The 21,821-nt window shown below is 42.2% G+C and overlaps 1 protein-coding gene across 2 annotated transcripts; it reads left to right on the top strand.

Moving 5' to 3' along the window:
* The first annotated feature begins 585 nt into the window (after nucleotides 1–585).
* LCP1 (lymphocyte cytosolic protein 1) lies at nucleotides 586–20,526 on the top strand. Of its 2 annotated transcripts, XM_082004438.1 has the most exons (16): nucleotides 586–763; nucleotides 2,483–2,634; nucleotides 3,397–3,526; nucleotides 4,808–4,940; nucleotides 5,552–5,633; nucleotides 8,260–8,425; nucleotides 11,594–11,736; nucleotides 13,443–13,469; nucleotides 13,813–13,908; nucleotides 14,466–14,661; nucleotides 15,350–15,428; nucleotides 15,629–15,743; nucleotides 16,584–16,717; nucleotides 17,705–17,828; nucleotides 18,726–18,850; nucleotides 20,270–20,526. In XM_082004438.1, exons 1-16 carry the CDS (start codon nucleotides 697–699, stop codon nucleotides 20,400–20,402), a joined length of 1,902 nt encoding a protein of 633 aa, XP_081860564.1. In that variant the 5' UTR covers nucleotides 586–696; the 3' UTR covers nucleotides 20,403–20,526. The 2 variants fall into 2 exon arrangements, with proteins under 2 accessions (XP_081860564.1, XP_081860565.1); XM_082004439.1 differs by lacking the exon at nucleotides 13,443–13,469.
* The last annotated feature ends 1,295 nt before the right edge of the window (nucleotides 20,527–21,821 follow it).

Genomic DNA, 21,821 nt, shown 5'->3' with positions numbered 1-21,821 from the left:
AGGAGTATAATGTGCATCTTCTGGCAGTGTATTAAATGATGTGACTTTCCCTTTCTGATAATTAAGAAAGGTGCCTAGAAAGGGAAAGTCTAATCCTTCCTACTGCTTTATATCTCTGATGAGAGGAAAGGCAGGAAAACTCCTTCCAGCCACCCATTCCTAAAGTGCCACCCAACCTCAGGCACTAACTTAGGTACCTTGAGGGACGAGTCTCTAAACTCTCCCCATAACCAAGAAGAGAAGTAGCCCTCTGGGAAGCCTGACCTCGTGCTCTGAACACCCTGTGAAGGCGCTTCTCTTCATCCATCCACCCCGTAAGGGGTGACCATCCCCCTGACTGGGTACCCAAAGGTAGGCAGTGCACACATCCCCTGGGGCTCCAGCCCAATTCAACAAAAATCCAACAAAAGTTAGGATTTAATTCCAATTAAATTAGTGTAAATAAAACTGTTGGGATTTTGAGCAGGGATTGGCAAAACAACAGGAGGGACATGGATTTGTATGTCACGTATGCAGGATTTTACCCCTTCATTTGATTTTGGGATTAGCTGGGTTTTCAGCTATGGGGAACTGCTCCAAGACTTGGAAAATCCAAGTGAAACCCCCTCTCTTTCACCATGATTACAAATCCAAAAAGGCACCAGATAAAAAGCAAGTGCTTCCTTCTTGCAGGCCTGCCGCTTGGAGAAATAAGAAATGGCATCAACAGCTCACTTCTCGGAGGAGGAGATGGCAGAGCTACGAGAGGCTTTCGGCAAAGTCGGTGAGTAGAGCAAACAGGAACGACGCTGCAGAAGTGTGAAGCAAGCTCTTTTCTCATGCATTGACCAGCTGTGAGGAAATGGAGCTTACTCCAGCGCTGGCCTGCTGTGTCACAAAACCCACAGAAAGTCTTTTTCCTGCCACTGCAGACCTTGTAGATGAAACCACAGCAGCATGCTGCGGAGCAACGGCCTCTTACCGGGGAGGGGTGGCAGGGCAATGAGCAGCAGGGTTTATGAAATAACCTCAAAAGCTGTACTGAAAGCCATGTTGGAAATACGCTGAAGAGTTTTCCTAAGAATATTGTTTGTTCCTGACGAATTATTTGGAAGGCAAAAAATTTGTATTTTAATGTAAATTGAGTACTCCCTCTGGGGGGGAAGAGTCTGGAGAGGACAAATGTGCAAATGGCTGCAAAATTTGTAATCTCTTTACTATGACCTTTCAAGCCCCGTATATTTTTGAAGTGTGTGTTTCCTTTCCAAGCTTTTAAAGGTCTCATCTGATTTTTCTCCTTTAAAGTCATGCAGACCCATCACTGCCTACCCAAATTCTGAGAAAAGGTCCTTGCGCTTCTCACAGCTCGCTTAACTTTTATTAGCAGAACTGTCAGCCTCACTGGATTAAGTGTTAATCAGTTGACCTTGCTTCTTCAGGTGATTGTTCTTTGATTTCTGAGCACACAGTAGTCCAGGCTGGCAATCTTAAACGTCTGGTCACCACGTGTGCCCCGTACACCCAATGCACCGACAAGGCAAACGCTGGAAGGAAGCTCTCGTTCCTCTCACAGACATTTCCTTCTCCCAGTCCAGATCCTTTTGTTGTATGACTTCAGAAATGGATAGGATGCTCTTTGCAATCTCTATTAGTCCGTGCTAGTGATGCTGAGAGCTGAGTGCCTTTTTGCAGCATGCAAAAAGTGACTCACATTGCAACTTACCACGGAGGAAATCGCCACAGGCTGCTTTGAAATCACCTCAGCCTCTGGGCTGGGGAAAACGAGTCTGCGGAACAAGAAACACACAGATATATAAAAACCATATATAAATATATAACCATATGTAACTATATATATAAAACTATGTACATAACCATAGTGTTTTAACAGAACCTCTCCACGTAATAGATTCAGTTTCCTTTTTTATCTGGTGGAGAAGAAAGGACTATTTAACCTGTACTGGTGATCTTCTCATAAAATCCTACCCCAGATCTTGCAACAGGCTCAGCAGGACTATCCGTATTAGCACCATCACACACACCCAAGTTTTTATTTTAAGGATGACCATATGCAGTTCCAAGTCTCTAAACTCATGACTTCTGATGATACTTGATGCAGAAAACAGGCCAAAATCACAAGTTATATCTATGAATATCTGCACGTGTAAGGTGTTACTCTGTATTGCATTGACTTAATTTTCTTTAGCTGTTCTGTAGACAAGATATTCCCTCTATAAATCACATGTTTGTCTATATGTAAACCTTGGAAAATCAATTATATCCATCTACACTCACATCACTGAGTTTTTGTTTGTTAAATGATGATTGTAATTTTTTCTTGTGTGTGAATGACAACACAGTGTTTAAAAATACTGAAATTCAGGATGCCAAATCTTTATATATAATGTACCCTTCCCCAGGTAAAATAAGAACAACAGCCTTTGTGTGCATAAAATTTCACTGGGCTGATGTAGAATCTAAATGTTGGCTTTAATCTTTGCAGACATCAGTGGGAACGGCTTCATCCATGCCAATGATTTAACAGACGTGTTGAAGGCAGCCAACCTACCTCTCCCAGGTTATAAAGCCAGAGAACTCATTCAGAATTTGACAACCACAGGGGATGGCAGGATCAGTTTTGATGAATTTATTTCTGTAAGTAAGATGTTATTTATTTCAGTAAGATGCCAGGCGGGATACTCAAGGTGGTCCCCGGGGCACAGCAGAGGCACAAGCACATGGTCTCATGGGCACCTGGTTAATCCAAGGAGTCCCCTTGCTGGAAAAGACGAGAGCAGGAGGTAACCAAACTAGAAATCCTGCAATTAACTGGGACAAGTTACATGAATGCAGCTGCCTATTGAATAGACTTAATATCTTTCAGTTTGGTTGATGCAGCAGGATGAAGTTTTTCAGTTGTAAGTTGCAGAAAGATTACGTTCTGGCTAGATGGCTATGAAAAATTTCAGCAGATTGAAACTGAAAATTTTATGGGACATTTTTTCTATTAAAAAAGCTTCTTCTTTTTCTGGTCTGAACTGGGACAAAACCAAATGCTGAAATAGTGGAATTTCCTGTTGGATGGAGAAACAGAGTTTTACTTGTCCTTTCTTCAATCCAAAACTGTTAAAGGCTCTCCTCCTGCATATTTTAGCTCCGTGGTTTCATACCACATACATTTCTGTTACTTAGCTGGTCTTTGTTCGCTGCTTTGAAAACATAAAAGCTATGTATGATCCTGTTCTACCACAGCAGATAGATAGATACACAGATTTTACACAGAAACCCACTACATAACCTGCAAGCTGTCCTTCCCCATGTATGAAGCAGAGAGGGTGTGTCTCCTGGTCCAAGAGCGCAATGTTTTAGCTTGGTTTAATTTGCTGAAATTTTAAAATTGCCTCTCGTTCTTGAAAGATTTTCCAAAACCTGAAGAGTGACGATGTTGCTAAGTCGTTCCGAAAACAAATCAACAAAAAGGAGGGGATCTGTGCTATCGGTGGGACGTCCGAGCAGTCCAGTGCTGGCACACAACACTCTTACTCAGGTAGGTACAGCTGTCCTACCTGGATAGCAACTAGGAACAAGTCTGCCCCTGGAGATCATCTGCACCTTATCTCGGTACAAACCCAGATGCTCTGGCCTTGGTGAGCTTTGGTGGCTGTTCAGGCGAGGCTGGTGCAAGGCAAAGAGTTGTGAAGGTGACAAAGCACCAGTCTTCGTCAAAAATATCATGAGCCGGTTTACTGGGGTGGACAGAGCTGTGGTTACAGGACGAAGCTCCAGCTGGATTAGCTTCCCTTACCTTAAGTACATTGCACTCTGGTGGAGAACAGCCTCCCGGCACAGCGGCAGCCCCACAAAGCCTGGCCTGTTGCTGTCCCTGCTGACTGATGAGGCAAGGCATGGGTTCTCCGCTGTTGCTAATCCATTTCCTTGCACATTTCACCAGTAGTCTGGTAGTGTCTCTGTCAACTCACCTGTAACCAAATGGTTCCTGACCTTTTTCTAAAGAGGGCACGACCCCATCAGGGCTCTTCTCCCAGCCTGTTTCTCCAAGCTGAAGGTTTGGGACAGCCATGGTTGCTTCTGCTGCTCCACTCCGAAGGAGCTCCACAGGGAGGAGGTCCCACCCTTGGCTGTCTTCTCCAGGAACAAGGGTGGGGAACTGTCTCTCTCCGGGGAGGGGAGAGCGGAGGATGCTTCCAAGGTCTCCACCCACCTCAGCACAGAGGACACCTTTTCTGAGCTACTGGGGGTGGTATGACCTGCTGCTGGTACAGGACAGCTACGTTACAGCCCCATTGGACTATAGGGAACATTTGTCCATTACCCTCTGAATGCTCCTTGTCAGAGTCCAGTCCTGGTCAGGCTATTCTAGATATTCCACATGTGGAGGGTGTAATGTACAATACAGAATTCACTTATTTGAACTTAATTGAAGTTACATGGGATTTTGATTTAGCAGAGTGATACAACAACACATTCAAATTATGGTGCAAATCCAAATTACTTAGCAGGGCACAGCAATTGCAGCATACAGTTGAATCATGTGAACTTCATTACCAGTCTCTATAATATGCCTGCCCTCATGACACCAGGAAACCTTAGTCAGTGGGAAGGAGTATGGAAGGAGTATTAACCAGCTCAAGCCCATTGTTGTCTTTAGCTCATTTGCTTGTCTCCTCAGAGCCTTCTTCCCTGTAGGGGTTTGTTGATCGGTCACACTGGTGGGAGAATCTTCTCCCTGAGGAGTTCTGCTTTTGTAAGAAAAATGATTGTAGAGGCATTGCACAGCAAACTGATGAATTTGATGTTGTGTCCACAGAGGAAGAAAAGTATGCCTTTGTCAACTGGATTAACAAAGCCCTTGAGAAGGACCCTGACTGTAAACATGTGGTCCCTATGAATCCAGAAACAGATGACCTCTTCCAGGCGGTCGGTGATGGCATAGTGCTTTGGTAAATAATACCTATCTTTCTCATAAATGGGAACCTTGAGTCTGCAGAAACTCACATTTCTGCTTAAATGGAAGCTGCTGACTTTACATGAAGCTCATGAATCTTTGTAGATTCAGGGCCTTAATAATGCTAGGTTTTTTCCTTCTTTTATCTTAAAAAATATAAAGCTGCTTGCATGTTAAATGAGAGCATTTCCTTGCCTCTGGACCCTTGCAATAGGATGAAGTCAGTGAAATTTGAGGAGTTACTCGGTTTTATTTTTATCCAAGGACTTTTGAGGGTTCACACGAAGCAGCAGAAGATAGTGAGTGCATTCACAGAAATTTTCTGCGCAATAAACTTCTTGCACAGCTTCACCTTGTGGCATTCTTGGCCTCACACCTGTAGTACAATCTGCATGTGGCCCAAAAGAATTGCTTGATTATTGAGTGTGTGCCTGTGTGTATGTGTAAAAACAGGCTGACTACCTATATTTGTTCAGTAACTCTCCAGCTCTTTGACTTGTCCTACAGCATAGCGTATTGGGTTTGCAATTTGACAAATGCTATATCTGTACTTTGTGCACACATAGCTAGTAGTGTATTTATTGTTGTTTTTTCTTTTATTTTCAGTAAGATGATCAACTTTTCAGTGCCAGATACCATTGATGAGAGAACAATCAACAAAAAGAAACTCACGCCCTTCACAATACAGGTACTAAAATACAATGAGATTCTTTGCTTTTCACCTTCAGATGCTTTGTTACAATCACTTAGAGGAAAGGCTGCTGATACCATGGTCCTGCCCAACACAGTCAGGCAAAGTTGTTTGTGGCAAAGTGAAATGCTCAGGTCCATGTCATAAAAACATAAAGACTTATATTTCTGTTTCTTTCCAAACATACGAGCAATCTGACTAAACAAATTGTGTTTGTATTTGCACTTAACCCAATGTATAATGTTTATCAGTTCAAAGCTTTAAATACCTTTGTGGTAGATGCCATACAAATGCAAGAGCAACCAGATAATACAGTGACCAATTCCAGTTGGAGTAGCTCTCAAGAAGGCTGAACCTCACATCCAAGGTCACACAGGCATGGCCATGGACTTGAATTTACAACTGCTGTGCTGCAATCTGATGTCTTTACCAAAATATTAACTGTGGTCCAGGAAGTACCATGGTGTGCAACATGCCTGAAGTGGGACCATAGCCTTTGCCTGCCTTTTACAATCCATCTTATTTCATCTTGACTGCTGAATCCCTTCTTTATTTCTATTACATGCACATATATATGATTTAAAAATTGGACAAAAAAATCTAATTTTCACCTATTTAAAGTTTATTGCGTTTCTCACACAGCAGTATGTAGGGAGATCTTTTTATATGAACAGCATCTATGTAACTGGGTACAGAATATAAATAGATATATGGAATAGGTATGAACCTAACTCAGTTTAGCCCCCAGCTACTCTGATTTGATGGAACATTAGCGAGGCTCAAGTAAGCTCAGAAGCCATTAAATTGGATTTTTATGCTGTATACCACATTTTTCAGTTCTAATCATTTTGGTCAGCAGCATAGCTTAGTGATGCAGCTCAGATCAATCTGTGTCACACATAGATATGATTTGATCAATATAGCTTCCACTTTAACGTAACCCTTTTACAGCTGTCTGGTGGAGAATAGGTAATTAATGTGAAATGCTCCAATTTTTCTATTTTATGAGAATTTACACTATGTCTCTCTCTGCATTTTGTATCTAATCAAATCTCTCTGTCATGCCAGCAGTGATGAAATTCATGTGAAAAATTGTGAATCTGTGTGCTAAATTATATTTTCCAGGCTCTTTGCCTGCTTTACTTGGCCTCTGTTTACCAAGTCACTTTTTTGAATAGTGCAGTTCTGTGGGTCAGATTTTCTTATACCCTTTGTTTTAAATGGGAAGGAAGTGGCAAAGGAACATAACGTTCCTGAAACATCACTTTCATTCTGGCCCTTACTGTGAATAACAGAATCCCTCTGCTTCCACTGAACACTCGCAGACCAGGACTCCATACTCCAAAGTTCAAAAAGAAAATATCCAGGCTTGACCAGTTCTGGCCTTGGCTAAACTGCAAAGTTAAAAACTCAACAGGTTTATTCATATTAATTCCTATGACCATGTGCTTTTTGTATACATTGCCAGATAGCAACTTATTTGTGTCTTAGGTGTTAGAACTTATTCATAGTGGTTAGGGAGAGCCGAGCCTGGAATATCTGCCAGTTGGACTGGGTTGTAGCTCCTGCGTTCCTTCATGTATGCCAGACTGAGTGGAAGAGAGCTGGCCCCATGCTGAAGCTAAGTCTGCACTTGAACATGTGCTTGTGCATTAGCTATAGGGAGAGCCTGGATTTGATAACCCGGATTGAGCCAGGATGTCACTGTGAGTGCTGACGTATGCTCTAAGCTCCATTGCCCTGTGACGTGGTGTCTTTCACCTTTGCCAAAGAGCTCCTTTCTCTCTTTGTACTGGGACACAGAATTTACCTGTAATCCCAGGAGGTTCTGCATTCCCCTGCTCCCAGTGGCCAGACATGTATCCTGGAATGCATAGCAAGAAGCATGGGCAGCAAGTCGAGGGAGGAGATTCTGCCCCTCTACTCCACTCTGGGCAGACCCTATCTGGAGTCCTGCATCCAGCTCTGGAGCCCTCAGCACAGGAAAGACCTGTCCAAACAAATGGACCTGTTGAGCGGGTCCAGAGTAGGGCCACAAAAATGATCCGAGGCATGGAACAACTCTCCTCTGAGGACAGGCTGAGAGAGTTGGGGTCATTGAGCCTGGAGAAGAGAAGGCTCCAGGGAGACCTTATTGCAGCCTTCCAGTACTTCCAGGGGGCTTATAAGAAAGATGGGGACAGACTTTTTAGCAGGACCAGTTACAACAGGACAAGGCGTAATGGTTTTAAACTAAAAGAGGGTAGATTTAGACTAGATAGAAGGAAGAAATTTTTCTCAATGATGGTGGTGAACCACTGGCACAGGTTGCCCAGAGAGGTGGGAGATGCCCCGTCCGTGGTAACATTCAAGGTCAGGTTGGACGGGGCTCTGAGCAACCTGATCTAGTTGAAGATGTCTCTTCTTCTTGCAGGGGAGTTGGACTAGATGACCTTTAAAGGTCCCTTCCAACCCAAACTATTTGAAGATTCTACGGTTCTACAATTCTATGATTCTATGATTATATTTACGTAAATGCATTCACAGTGAAGCTGCTCACAGATTTCACTAGTTTTCACTGTGCTCTCCCATATCCTCAACTCTCCAGTTACTGCTTTATTTGGAAGTTCTCTTCTTTCCCTAGGAAAATCTGAACCTGGCCCTGAACTCTGCTTCAGCCATAGGGTGCCATGTTGTTAATATTGGAGCTGAAGACTTAAAAGAAGGGAAACCTTACCTGGTTTTGGGTCTTTTATGGCAAGTCATCAAAATTGGACTCTTTGCTGATATAGAGATCAGCAGGAATGAAGGTATGTATGGATCTTTGTTTCAGTTCTCTACTGTTATCACTGAACAGCCTTTAGGATAAAGTGCTCTCAAAAAAATTTTAATTCTATTTTTTCTTCAAATATTTGTTGCCTGTCTTCTTCACTTCTCTAATTTCCCTTGCTCTTCACAAGTTCCAGCACACCAACGTCCAAGGCTCTGTGTAGGCTTGTATGTGCAGAGCCAGTTTCATGCTCCTTGGGTCAGGAATGATGGTATACGCCCAGGTATATTGGTGTTTTGGCACTAAATCTGGGATAAGGAAATGCTACGCTGCATTCAGGAAGCTTTGCTCTTTTCTTACTCTTTATTGCCAAACATATCCTGTTTGTGAAATCAGAATTATAGAATCACAGCCTAATTTAGGCTGGAAGGAACCTCTGTAAGTCCACCCTGGAGGTCCTCTGGTTCAGCCATCCAGCTACCCACTTACAGCAGTACCGGTCTCAAGGTTAGATAAGGTTGCTCAGGGCCTGTTCCAGTGCTTTCTGGGCAGCCTGTTGCAGAGCCAAACCACTCTTGCTGTGATTTTTTTTTTCTTATAGCTACTTGGAATTTCCCTTCCTCCACCTTGTGACTGTAACTTCTCATTCTTTTGCTGTGCATACTGGGAAAATGCAGCTCTGGCCCCTATGTAATTGTTGAAGACAACACTTGTTCCCCTCTCAGACCTCTTTCCAGGCTAAACAAACCCAGTTTTCTCATCCTCTTCTCATATATCACATACTCCAGCCCAGCCGTCTTGGTCTCTCTCCACTAAACTTGCCCATGTCTCTCTTGTACTGGGGAGCCCCAAACAGGACACACCATTACAGATGTGTCTCACCGATGACAAAGTTCTGTGTGAAATGGCTTCAGTGTGAGGCTGTGGGTGTGTACACACAGTCCACACAGCACCTCATCTTGCTGCTTTGTTCCCTGAGCCTCTGGACAGTCCACTCAACCAACAATGATACTTCTTTCCTCCAGTTACCATGCAGGTGTTCCCTTCATTGCTTCACCCCTTGCACATTTCTATCCCTTTCATAGCCAGAGCCTCCAGTTTCCAGAGTTCCAAGTTCCCAGTTCCCATTCCTTTGTAAGTAGCCTTACCCTGCTTAATAGTTTTTTTTCCCTTTCTGCTATTTTCTCCTTCACTTTTCATCTCAGACTTCAGTTTGTCAGGTAGACAAACCAAGATCACTTTGATTTCTTTTCAGGTTCTCTCTTTCCCTGATAGCCCTTCTCTGCAGCTGTTCCAGGTGAAATTCCCCTTTCTTGAATATGGGACACTGTATTTCCAATGAGCTCTCATGAAGACATGGTATCAAGGCAGTAATACATCCCAACCTCTATGGGAAATACCTGACATGCAGTAATATCATGTTTGATTTTCCCCTCGTCATATCACATGGTGGCTCAGAGTACCTCAGAAGACATCTAATACACTCAAGTTGTTCTCATCCTCTGTTTGTATAAGTTTTTAGCTAATAGCAGTTATTCATATAAATTCCCTAGGGAATGTCTTTGAACATGGCACTATTAAATTACATTCCATTTTTATTACGGTCATCTAGTTCTTTCTGCTGATTTCCTGATCATCTTCTGTATCGACTATGCCACCTAGTGAGTATCATCATCAAATTTTTAGCACATTTAGTATTTGTGCCAAGATAATTGATGCCAAAAAAAATGAAAACGTTAATCCAAAAATCAATCCATGATCAACTCCACAAGAATCTTTCTTCCAGTCTACCTCTCTCAGTGTTAACATTGCTCCCTTCATAAAATCCCCTGTCTACTTTCAAATGCTTCTATTATCTTCTTCTAGTTCAGTTTAACCCTATAGCACCCTATATCAAATTATCTATGGAACTCCAGATATAGTAGGTCTCCACTGTTTCCTTTATGTAGCAAATCTATATTTCCTTCAAGGAATGACAAAAGATATTGGAAGGAGATCAGAGTAGTGTGACACACTCTCCCTTTTTATCACAACAACAATTAATTTCTATGTTATTAATTGTTCTTTTCAAAACTTGTTCTAAAGCCTTTCATGGTCCAGATATCAGCTGGACATCCTGCAGTTACAAGGGTTGATCCTTCCCTCCTGCCTCTTCCCTCTTTTATGAATGTAACCACTATGTTAATTCTTCTGTATAAATAGGGTATCTTCTCCAATTGACAGATGAGTTAACCCTACTGACCCATGAGCCCATGCAATCATGTATAAGTTCTTCAGAATACCTGTGTTCATCCAGTTTCAGTGTGAAGGTCACTGAGATTTCTTTCATCTAAGCTGCAGAAAGTCTGTGTTCATTTTTTCATTCTCATCTTTCCCCTGTGCTCAATATCACTGCGTCCAGCTCTGGAGCCCTCAGCACAGGAAAGACATGGACCTGTTTGAGCGGGTCCAGAGGAGGGCCACAAAAATTATCAGGGTGGTGGAACACTTCTCCTGTGAGGACAGGCTGAGAGAGTTGGGGTCGTTGAGCCTGGAGAAGAGAAGTCTTCAGGGAGACCTTATTGCAGCCTTCCAGTACTTCCAGGGGGCTTATAAGAAAGATGGGGACAGACTTTTTAGCAGGACCAGTTACAACAGGACAAGATGTAATGGTTTTAAACTAAAAGAGGGTAGATTTAGACTAGATAGAAGGAAGAAATTTTTCACAATGATGGTGGTGAACCACTGGCACAGGTTGCCCAGAGAGGTGGGAGATGCCTCATCCCTGGAAACATTCAAGGTCAGGTTGGACGGGGCTCTGAGCAACCTGATCTAGTTGAAGATGTCCCAGCTCCTTGCAGAGGGGTTGGACTAGATGACCTTTAAAGGTCCCTTCCAACCCAAACTATTCTATGATTCTATGATTCTCTGGTTCTATGATCATCTTTTCATTAAGATCTGAGGCAGGGAAATCAGGTTGTTCTGAGACCACACTGAAATTGTCCTGCATTTCTGTATGATCCGCTACTAGATTCACAACTAACAGCCTTATCCTCATTTTATTGATGAGACCCCTTTTCTGTTTATGTCCTCTGTCATGCTAACCCAGCTTTGAATTTTGAACTTTGGTTGCTCACTTTTAGAAACTAAGGTAGCAAAATGTGTAATAGTTATACATTCTTTACAAGTATTCACAACATCATTAATTTTTACTTTTTTCCCTGCTTAGCCTTGATCGCTCTTCTGAGAGAAGGAGAGAGCCTGGAGGATCTGATGAAGTTGTCTCCAGAAGAACTGCTGCTGAGGTGGGCAAATTATCACCTGGAGAATGCAGGATGCAACAAAGTCAACAACTTCAGCTCAGACATCAAGGTATGAGAAACACTGACCAACAATAGCAAAACAGCAGCTCCACACCTAACTCCTTGTCCTGCAAACAGGGATTGTGCACTGAAACAATCTAAGCAGCTGAGACTGCTCTGCTGAACACATGGAGCTGGGTACATAAAATTATTTTAGTAGGGTTCACCATTCTGCTCAGTAGTAGTCCTCCTCCTCCTCCCAACCTCCCAGTCACCATTGCCAGCCCCAGCATACCAAATGCTCGGGAAAGGAATGGCTGCTGGTTCTGGACATGGCATATGGACTCTACTGCTGTATTTTCAGTTCCCAGCCTCTATTACTCTCTTCCTTCCTAAATGTCCTTAAATGCCTTTTGACCTGGCTTTGGTTTAGAAAAGGCTGGACCTTACCCAGACATGTAACTAGGTGTAGGTAAGGAGGATGGGGCTCTTCCAATTCCTCCACTTGATCTTTCCCTCAGTACAGCACCTGGGTTATGTGCTCCTCTGCCCCAACCTTTGCTATAACCCTGCATGCACTTACCTGCAAGTTTTAATTCAGTGTGACTATTCAAAATAATATAGCTAGATGGGGAGGCACTTGCAAGGAGGGGTCTCCAGTCCATGCAGCGTATTTCATGTACATGGGAGTTCATGGGCTTGCGGGTGGAGATTTCAGCAGAGCTTTCTCTGTAGGACCTTTGTTTTTCCTAGACAGGTGTATTTGAACTTCAGTGGTGCACACGGATGAGCTTCAGATGCTAACACTGCAGTGTGAGGTCCAGCCAGCACAGGGCTGTCGGGCGTATATTGGAGACGGTGTCTGAGCTGGCTTCCAGGCAAGGCAGGGGCTAGCCAGCACACCAGCCTCACCAGCCACAACCTGAACTCCCATCCCCAGCATAGCATGGGAAAAGCCCTACTCCAGAGAAGCCTGGCTGCAGCCTTCACCAGGGACTGAAGGATGAGAAGTCATTTACTGTGTCTTACTTGACATACAGAAAAAAACATCAGGGAAGGCAACAGGAGAGTCTGAGAGTCACATTCAACAATACAATTTTTATTGTAACAGATTTTTGGTTCACTGGGTGGAGGTGACTGGAGAACATCCATGGAAAGGGAAGGGGATGAAGTCTTTGCCGTCTTTCTGTAGGCTGGCCAAGAGGACTATAATGCAACTGACTAAATCCTATCTGCAACTGAAAGATAAATCACACTTACCATATTTACAGTTGGAAAATAAGGCACACATTTACCTCTCCGAGACCAAGACTTCAGCCTTTACAGCCGTTCTCTAATTAAGTGTGTCTCCCCACCTCACTTCTGTTACAAATAACCACTTTCTAGATATGGTCGGTAGTAATGCAGATGTATAAGATTTAAAATAATTCAGGTAATCTGCTTTGTATTCTGAAGAGTGTTAGTTGGGTTAGTTAGTCAATTCCCTAGACACTAACATGTAGCTTTATTTTCAGTTCTTTGAGTTATTTCTGAAGTGACATTAACATTTTCCACACATGGAAGCAACATTACATTTCACAAAAGATTAAAGCCACAACATGTTAAATTCTTGTCTTGTTCCTGCCCTTTTGCTTGAAAAATGCTGATATTGTTGTCAGTTTTAACTTTTGTCCTTGAAAACTATGCTTTCTCTTCCATGACTGTTCCAGCGTTGCTTTGAAATCCGCTTTAAATATCTGCTTTCTCTTTCTGCATTTTCTTTTGTTAAATGCTTAGCAGCCTGACTTCTACAGCATTATAAAGGTATGCTTTTCCTTATCTCTAATCTAATGTTCATATTAAGTCAATTCTAATATCTCTTCATTGTTGCTGTCCTTTTTGTGAGTGCAACACACAGCATTTTGTCTCGTGCGTTGAGTGCCCTGCAGCATATATATATTGGCTTAGGGAAGAAATCGATCTGGCAAATACAGCATAAAGTAGGAATTGCTAAATGCTTCCAGCTTAATTAATTTAATTATGTAGCCCAATGATTGATGTAATAAAAACGAAGCATGCAGGCTCATTGTTCAGGGGGAGCACTGGCATGCAAAACCTGAGCTTTAGATGTAATTTTTCCTCTCTTTAATTTCTCTGTCTGTCACAGGACTCAAGAGCTTATTACCATTTGCTGAACCAAGTTGCCCCCAAGGGAGATGAAGAAGGCATTCCGGCTATTACTATTGACATGTCAGGATTAAGGGTAAGATGAGATAAGTCTAGAGTAAATGCCAATATTTTCTGTCTGTTACTTGCATTGCTGGTCAACACAGGGTTGCACCAGGATGCCAGAACAAGCAAACTCTTTTTAGCATTGCAACATGATCTTGTATTTCAGAAATCAAAGCTTTCAAAGAATTACATTATGTGTTTTGCCTTTAGTTAGATGTTATCACTGAAACCTTAACAACAATTGAACAACACTGCTAAACTACTAACATGTAACAAGTATATTTAAATACATTTATTTGGGAATAAATGGTTATTTATATTATTTATATACGTATTTGGGAACCATCCCCTTTTATATGGAACATGAGTGTAAAAGCAATATGGTCAGATGGCTGGATTGTAGGCAAAGCCCATTTGAAAACACAGACCTGCCGTTAGTAAAAGTGGGAAAGGAAATAGCTATAAATCAGACAAGCACCTGCTTTAACAGCCCCACACCTAGCTCCACACACGGAGACCCTGAGTGGATCTTGCATGCAGTACCAGGTGGTGGGATGAGGCTGATGACCCCATTTTCTGATGGCGTAGGAGAAGGACGACGTCCAGCGAGCAGAGTGCATGCTGCAGCAGGCGGAGCGGCTGGGTTGCCGGCAGTTCGTCACGGCCACCGATGTTGTCCGGGGGAACCCAAAGCTAAACTTGGCCTTCATCGCCAACTTGTTCAACAAATACCCTGCCCTGCATAAGCCAGAGAACCAGGACATTGACTGGAGCTCTATTGAAGGTAAGGAAAATGCAAATAAAGGGTATTTCTGGCCACCCATGCCAGTATCCCCAGCTCTGAGTTGATGATACGTTAATCTAACCTTATGTCCTTCAGACATATATTCACTGCACCGTTAGCACAGGCAGCCTGGAGAAAGGAAGGCTGCTCTTTACCTGCATGTAGCTTCTGGTATTTTGGGGGTCTGCTCTGTGGATAGCACATGTTAAAAGACAAAAATGTTTGTGGGATGTCTGAACCAGTACGGATTATTGAGCATGCTTGTTAGCTGAAATCAGAGTTGATCTGGCATTCCCTTAACTGAGAATATAATTTAAAAATCAGATCTTGCATGAATCTACTGCCTGCCTGCTCTGGGTTGGGGTCAAGACCACCGTTGCATGGATCATTTGCTGAGCTTCAGGTCCTTCTTTCTCAGCCTCATAGTGAAACTGTTCATGCTAGAGCACAGGCTGTTCTTGAATTTTTGAAGGCATTTCAAGGCCAATCTGCCTAAATACTGTAATATATAGGGCATTAAGAAATATTACATGCTGCACCGTTCTCTCTTATTTCACATGCCAACCAGTGTCTCCTGTTTACGGTTCAGCGTGCTGTAAATTCTGAGTTATGGTTTCATCACAAGGCACTGATTTTACTGGAGTGTCGTGTTTTGCAGGCCTGTTGATTGATGTATCTGTTGTTTTAGGTGAGACAAGGGAGGAGAGGACATTCAGGAACTGGATGAACTCCCTGGGTGTTAATCCACGTGTAAATCACTTATATAGGTAAGAGAAGATATTACACTTCCTTCAGATGATAAACACAGCCAGCAAATTGATTACAAAACCATAAAAACTTTTGGACCCTGTAAGAATATATGCCTCTCTGTTGTTTTTAGGAAACTAAGTCTACCTCTACGAATAGTTTAGTTTGGTTCCTTTCCTCTGTTCTTTGGACAATGATATATCTTTTTAATTGTTTCCAGTGACCTGTCAGATGCCTTGGTTATCTTCCAGCTCTATGAAAAGATCAAAGTGCCAGTAGACTGGAACAGAGTGAACAAACCACCATATCCTAAACTGGGTGGCAACATGAAGAAGGTACAAAAAGCTGAAATAGCTCCGGTAGCGATGCCTTATCCTCAAAGGCTGTCAGTATAATTTCAAACAGCAATGTGGGCACTCATGTCGCTCTGAAGTTCCAAGTACAGCACATTAAATGATTTTTTGTCTAGTCAGTGAATAATTTTTCATCCTGAAAAAGGAACATGCATTTGACTCACTGGCTCTGTTGACAGGTGAACAATATTTGTAAAGTAGAAAGATTTGACACCTTTTGTGCCAATATTTTTAAACTGTGTCTGCAGACCACTTTTACTACTGTTGTAGTCACCAATTATTATACATCTTCACTATGAGTCATATGGCACCAGCTTAATTGCAGCTGTCTGGATCACTGCCCTCCGCATCAAATAAAGACAGTGATGATAAACATTCTTGATCAGATGCCTCAAGAACCGATCACAGAGTTGCTGCTAAATACAAAGCTTTCTCCCAGCTATCTAGATGAATAATTCCATCCAGTTAGGCCAGAGTGATGAACTGACCTAAAATATTGACTGGGACACTAATCCGTTGTCTCACTGCAATGCCAGATGCTGGAGGAACCCATGAGCCATAGATTTGTATCTTCCGGGGTAATCTGTTTTTCAGGCCCTGATGATGACATATAATATTTCCTTCTATGTTAAGTGTTTACCATGGTATTTTTGTGATGGAACTGGCTTCTGGCAGTCAAATAGCTGCATTATCACAGAGCCCCAAAGCTCCTGTTTGCCCAGGAGGATCTGGGCTGAGCGATCCAAACAATTTAAAGTAAGAGTGTCTTGTCTCTTTTTTCCTGTATTTTTGAACTTCACTAATTGACCCTGTCATTAACAGCTTGAAAACTGCAACTATGCAGTGGAACTGGGAAAGAATCAAGCCAAATTTTCCCTTGTTGGCATCGCTGGGCAAGATCTGAATGAAGGAAACCGTACGCTCACGCTGGCCTTAATCTGGCAGTTGATGAGAAGGTATGGCAGTCAGACCCAAACTTCAGAGTGTTTTGGTATATTCAGTTTGCATTGTAATAGTTTCCTGATGCTATCAATGAGAAAGCTCTACAGGCTACAGCGTTCTGACTCCTCTGTTTGCACTTTTATGCAAAGACAGAGTAACCTTTTGCTCACTCCTAGTCAGGGATGCGATCAGAAAGCACATTACCTTGTGGGCAAGGCCATTACAGTCGGCTCATGCAGAAGATTATTATTGTCACTATCTGTATAGCATGAATAAATGTTCACTGCGTGGAAGAGAGAAAAAGAAGTTGAAAGGTCTCTGTATCAAGAAACAAGGAATTGATGGAGAAGTTTTGCGATCTGCTACCTGAAGTGGATGCAACTCAGTAGCTGTCCCCACTTTAATGGAATTCTGTGTGTGTGTGTGTGTTTGTGTGTGTGTTTAAGAGCTCCATAATTGGGTGTAAAGAGACCCAGTGGTTAGGAACTGAATACAGACTAATACCAGTCTATAAAGCAAGGTATAGGTTTATCAGGTAGGTAATTAATCTAGGGATGGCCATCAGTTTGGAATGTCTTTCCAAGGTATATGCTGATATATAAGCAAAATATTCCCCGCTTGTGTTTATGCAGAAAGATAATCTTAGATAACCATAAAAATTCCCTTCTGGCCTTAAAGCCAGTGATTATTTTTTTTAAGCACCATGAGAATAAGTCATTTACACTGAGCTCCACTAAGAGGGACCTTTTAGGAATTTTGAGTATCAAAAACTTTTGACACTCCCAAGACAGTGATTAGGGAATTGGGGATGAATTAGACCCACTAGATCAATTACCATGTTGTAATATAATTCATATACACTATGAGTGAGTGGGAAGCAGGGGAATATCAGGTCTAAGAGGACTGTTGGGGTGATCCCAGCCAAGCTGCGCACGTACAGGATGGTTTTGAGGTAACAGTAGACTTTAAGCAAATGCAGGTATCCTGGCTTCCCTCTTAAGGTACACCCTGAGTATCCTTGAAGACATTGGTGGTGGAGAGAAGGTCAATGATGAAATCATTGTCAGCTGGGTCAATGAGACACTGACTGCAGCCGGGAAGGATTCAACCATCTCCAGTTTCAAGGTATAGTTTTTCGTTAGAAGTGTCTGCTTAGGAATCTCTTATTCAGTGTGTTTGTGTGTATGTTATATACGTTGCCTGTATATAGATGTATATATGCATATACACACACTACATTAGGATATAATTAACTACGTAGTTTGATTTTTTTTCATTCCCTTTTAAAGGAATGTTCAGATATACAGATTTTATTCAAGAGGCTTTATTATGAAAGGGTAACAGAAACATGATACGAATGTAACAGGAAACACCTTGAATGCCAGTTTGACATAGGAAATCAAAGTATGGAGCCAGGAATTGGAATTAAGCAAGAACTGCTGTGCTGCTGATTATTAAACAACAGTAATTACAAATTACAGTATTAAAAAGAACAATAGCAATACCTTTATAATCTGGTAGTACCATTCAGGGGTACCTTGCCCTATTTTGCAAGGTACCATATAAACACAGAGACAAACCAATTCCAGAGAGCTTCCAATTGTGCTAACGCATCTGTGCGACTTCCCAAGCTGGGGAATACTCAGTGGGTGTAAATCAGCAGTTTGCACCAGACGAGGACAGATCCGTCAGACTTCACGTAGTGAGCTCAGGAGTCACACAGCTGGTCCCCCTTGCACCTCCCATCAGTAGACATGTATCAGTGTCATCTCCCCACAGGAAGCAAATTCACTAGCCCAGCACCCCATCTTTTCCTTTAATGATGTCTCATCCATCGGGGAAAATAAAAATCCTTGAAAGGGTTCTTAGTCTGCCTTAGATGAAAAATGATGCTAAGCAGCCCTTTGTGAAGATCTAAATGGTATTTGACTGAGCTGTCCACTGCTCTTCAGCCTAGATTCTGGCTTTGTGGGAGATCTGTCATCCTGTTCTTGCATCTAATTGTATTTTTTATCTATGCAGGATAGCAAAATCAGCACCAGCATGCCAGTTCTGGATCTCATTGATGCCATTCAACCAGGATCAATCAAATACGACCTCTTGAAAACAGAGGACCTGAATGATGAGGAAAAACTAAATAATGCTAAGTACGTTTGTGCCAAGTGACACTTAACAGAAGTTATCTGCTCAGGCTTGCCTGACTTTGTCTTTGAAATATGCTCTGCTATCATTCTCAGCTGAGAAATACCTCCAGAGTTAGAAGCATGAAGGCTAGGAGTTAGGCAGTAAAAAAAGACTATCAGTGGAAATGAAGTGTGTAATGTTATAATTCCTGCCTTATAATTCCCTTGAAGGGATCAAAATCACTTGGCTTCACAAGTTCCTATTTTCTCTTATTCAATTTAAAATTCTTTCAGAGATCAGGGAACAACGCCAACAATAGTAAGCCATGGAAACCAGTGATTAGAGGTCATGATACCTCTTTAGTCACATACAGATGGAACAAGGGCATATTTTAGAGAGAAGGGGGAGGACAGGATTCATGCCTAAAAAACTGGTTTTATGGATATGGATATTGATTTTTTTTTCCTGAGTGCAAACCATTTCCTAGCAGAGAGCCAATCCCGGGGGCATCTCCCTTTCCTTTCAAAGTTATACAGATCACCTCCTGGTCTGATCATCAGTTTAGCTTCTCCTTTGCTATGTGGCAACTAAAACAGAGAAAAGGATGACTGTACAGCAGAGCTGCCATCGTTTTTATAAAGATTTTTCCCACTGTTCTTCTTCGCTTCCATTTCCTACCATCTGTTCTTTTTCTTTCCTCACAATCCTACATGTGCTTCTCTCCATACTTAATTTCTTCATTCCTCTGCTGATGTTTTCCTCTTTTCCCCACCCTTCCCCCCATCCCCCAACTTGTTTCTGTGCATTTTGGGGAGAATTTCACAAATGTATGTGCTCTGCAGTGGGAAGAACCTGGGATTTTCTAGCTTTTTTAATGAAAAAATAGAGAGAAGAGACATACCCACTGGAGAACAGCCAGTAGCTGTGCAACAGTGCATTCTGAGCAGGGAGATGGGAAGGCCAGCTTGCAAATTCTGCATATGACTCAGGCAGAAGTCCCTGAATGTTGATTTCCAACAGAACTGATCACCAACAACAGCCTTCTGCTTTCCATCCTTGTGAATTTGTTTATGTGCAAAGACTGAGTTGCAGAGATCGAGGGGGAGCAAGACCAGAATGGCTGGTTATGAGGATAATTTTTCAGGGGATGGGAAACTAAATGTTTCATACCAGAGTTTGACCTGCAGTCTTCCATGCTGCAGATAATCAGTGTGCTAACCATCGGCGAATACACTCCACCTTTTACTAGAAATGTAGTTCTCTATGAACCTGTCTCATACATTCCTATAGAAAAGTTTAATTGTGATGAAACAGTAAGAAAGTTCCCCACCCATTCTCGTACTGATCATATAAAAAACTTCTTAACAGAGGGAAAGTGAATGCTACTGCCCTAATTTATTTATTTGTTTTTTTGTGTTTTTTTTTTCACTGCTGCAATGCAGATATGCCATCTCTATGGCAAGAAAAATTGGAGCAAGAGTCTATGCCCTTCCAGAAGACCTGGTTGAAGTAAAACCCAAAATGGTCATGACAGTGTTTGCTTGCCTTATGGGAAAAGGCATGAAGAAAGTTTAAAGCACAAAAGACTTGTACTGATGCCTCATATTCACCCTTTTGATTCCCTCCAACTGGATGCTCTTCTCCGTATCAAGGAAATATGCAGGTTGCTCATGCTTTTAAGGCATGAATGTTATACACGGTTCCGGATCATACAAAAGTTGTGTATCCACGTGTATCCAGGAAATGTTTTGGTTTGAACAGTAATATGTGTTTGATTTCTTTGCCTTCTTTTCCACTTTGCTAGATATAAGTGTTCCATATTCCTGAACAAGTTTTCAACAGCGAGGCCAATACATATCCTTTTATTAATGGATACTAGGGTTTTCTGCTAGAAGCCACCTGGAGATCTTTGCCTTGGGAGGTACAGACAGCTTTTAGGATTATGAAATGTTATATACTGCTTTTGCCTGAAAATGTCTTCATGCTTTTGGTAGCATTTCTGCCATACTTTCCTTTGGTTTGCACCTGGATAACAAAAGGGGTTTCCCCAAGCCAATGCAAGTATTAGTGACTATATTTTTGGGACAGTAGGATCCTCTTAGTAAGTTCTTGTGGAAACAGAGATGTGTTTGGGATCTGCGATGTGTTGCTGGTATGTGAACTGAGCAGTACTTTTCCCAGAAAGTTATGCCTCTGCCATCAGTGGCATTACTCACAGAGTACATTACTACTCACTGAAAAAACCATACCGTAACCTGGTCCTCCAAGAACACCCCAACTCTGGAACCTTTGCAAGTGATCTCCAAAGAATAATTCATTCTTACCTCATCATTCGCCTAAAACACAAGCAAATTGCAAAGCATGATAGAAATGAAAACCATGTTAAAGAAACTAAGGGGATACACTCACTTAGTAGCAATACAATAAGAAGTAAGCCAAAGGGACACAGAATGACACATTTATGTAGCGAATAAAAATTAAACTCTGTTAACTTCACAGACTTGCACTCAAAGGGCTGTGGCCCTGATTCAGGAGAGCATTTAAATCTGTGCTTGCATATGAAACACATACTAAAATGCTTCCCTGAACCCAGGCTGGCATCCTCAGTGGAGCTAAATCAGCATAGCTTTGTGGCTGACCAGGCGCTGTCAATTTGCCTCAGTCGAGGACCTAGCCCTGTCTACGGATAGTCAGTGGGATATATTTGCACTGAATCTCTTCCTTGGCATAAGTCATTTACTGTTCTGGCCTTTATGTGGATTCTACTGTGGTGAAATGCAGAAGGAGGGAATTTTGCCTTAATGCAATCCCATTGACACAGTCTCAGTTCCCTCCCTCTCCCCCTCCCTCCCCTCTAGCCCCTTCAGAATTGCCTTAATAAAGAACCAATATTCAATGATGTGAGAAGTCTCTCCAAATAAAATGTTCTATAAAGCCAAATGTGTGGTCTTTGCTTTTAGTAATGGAGAAGTGTGTATCATATAGGTGAAATAG

This window comes from Phaethon aethereus, assembly GCF_964289735.1.
Source record: "Phaethon aethereus genome assembly, chromosome: 1".
Lineage (NCBI taxonomy): Eukaryota > Metazoa > Chordata > Aves > Phaethontiformes > Phaethontidae > Phaethon > Phaethon aethereus.
Note: the sequence above shows the minus strand (reverse complement) of the source record. Positions and strands in the feature narration are given on the sequence as shown.

Bases quoted from the DNA above. Each gene is read 5' to 3' on its own strand.
- LCP1 (XM_082004438.1), top strand. From the start codon at position 697: ATGGCATCAACAGCTCACTTCTCGGAGGAGGAGATGGCAGAGCTACGA. The intron at 2,635-3,396 runs GTAAGTAAGATG...CGTTCTTGAAAG, and splicing joins GTTTTGATGAATTTATTTCT to ATTTTCCAAAACCTGAAGAG. The intron at 13,470-13,812 runs GTATGCTTTTCC...TGTCTGTCACAG, and splicing joins ACTTCTACAGCATTATAAAG to GACTCAAGAGCTTATTACCA.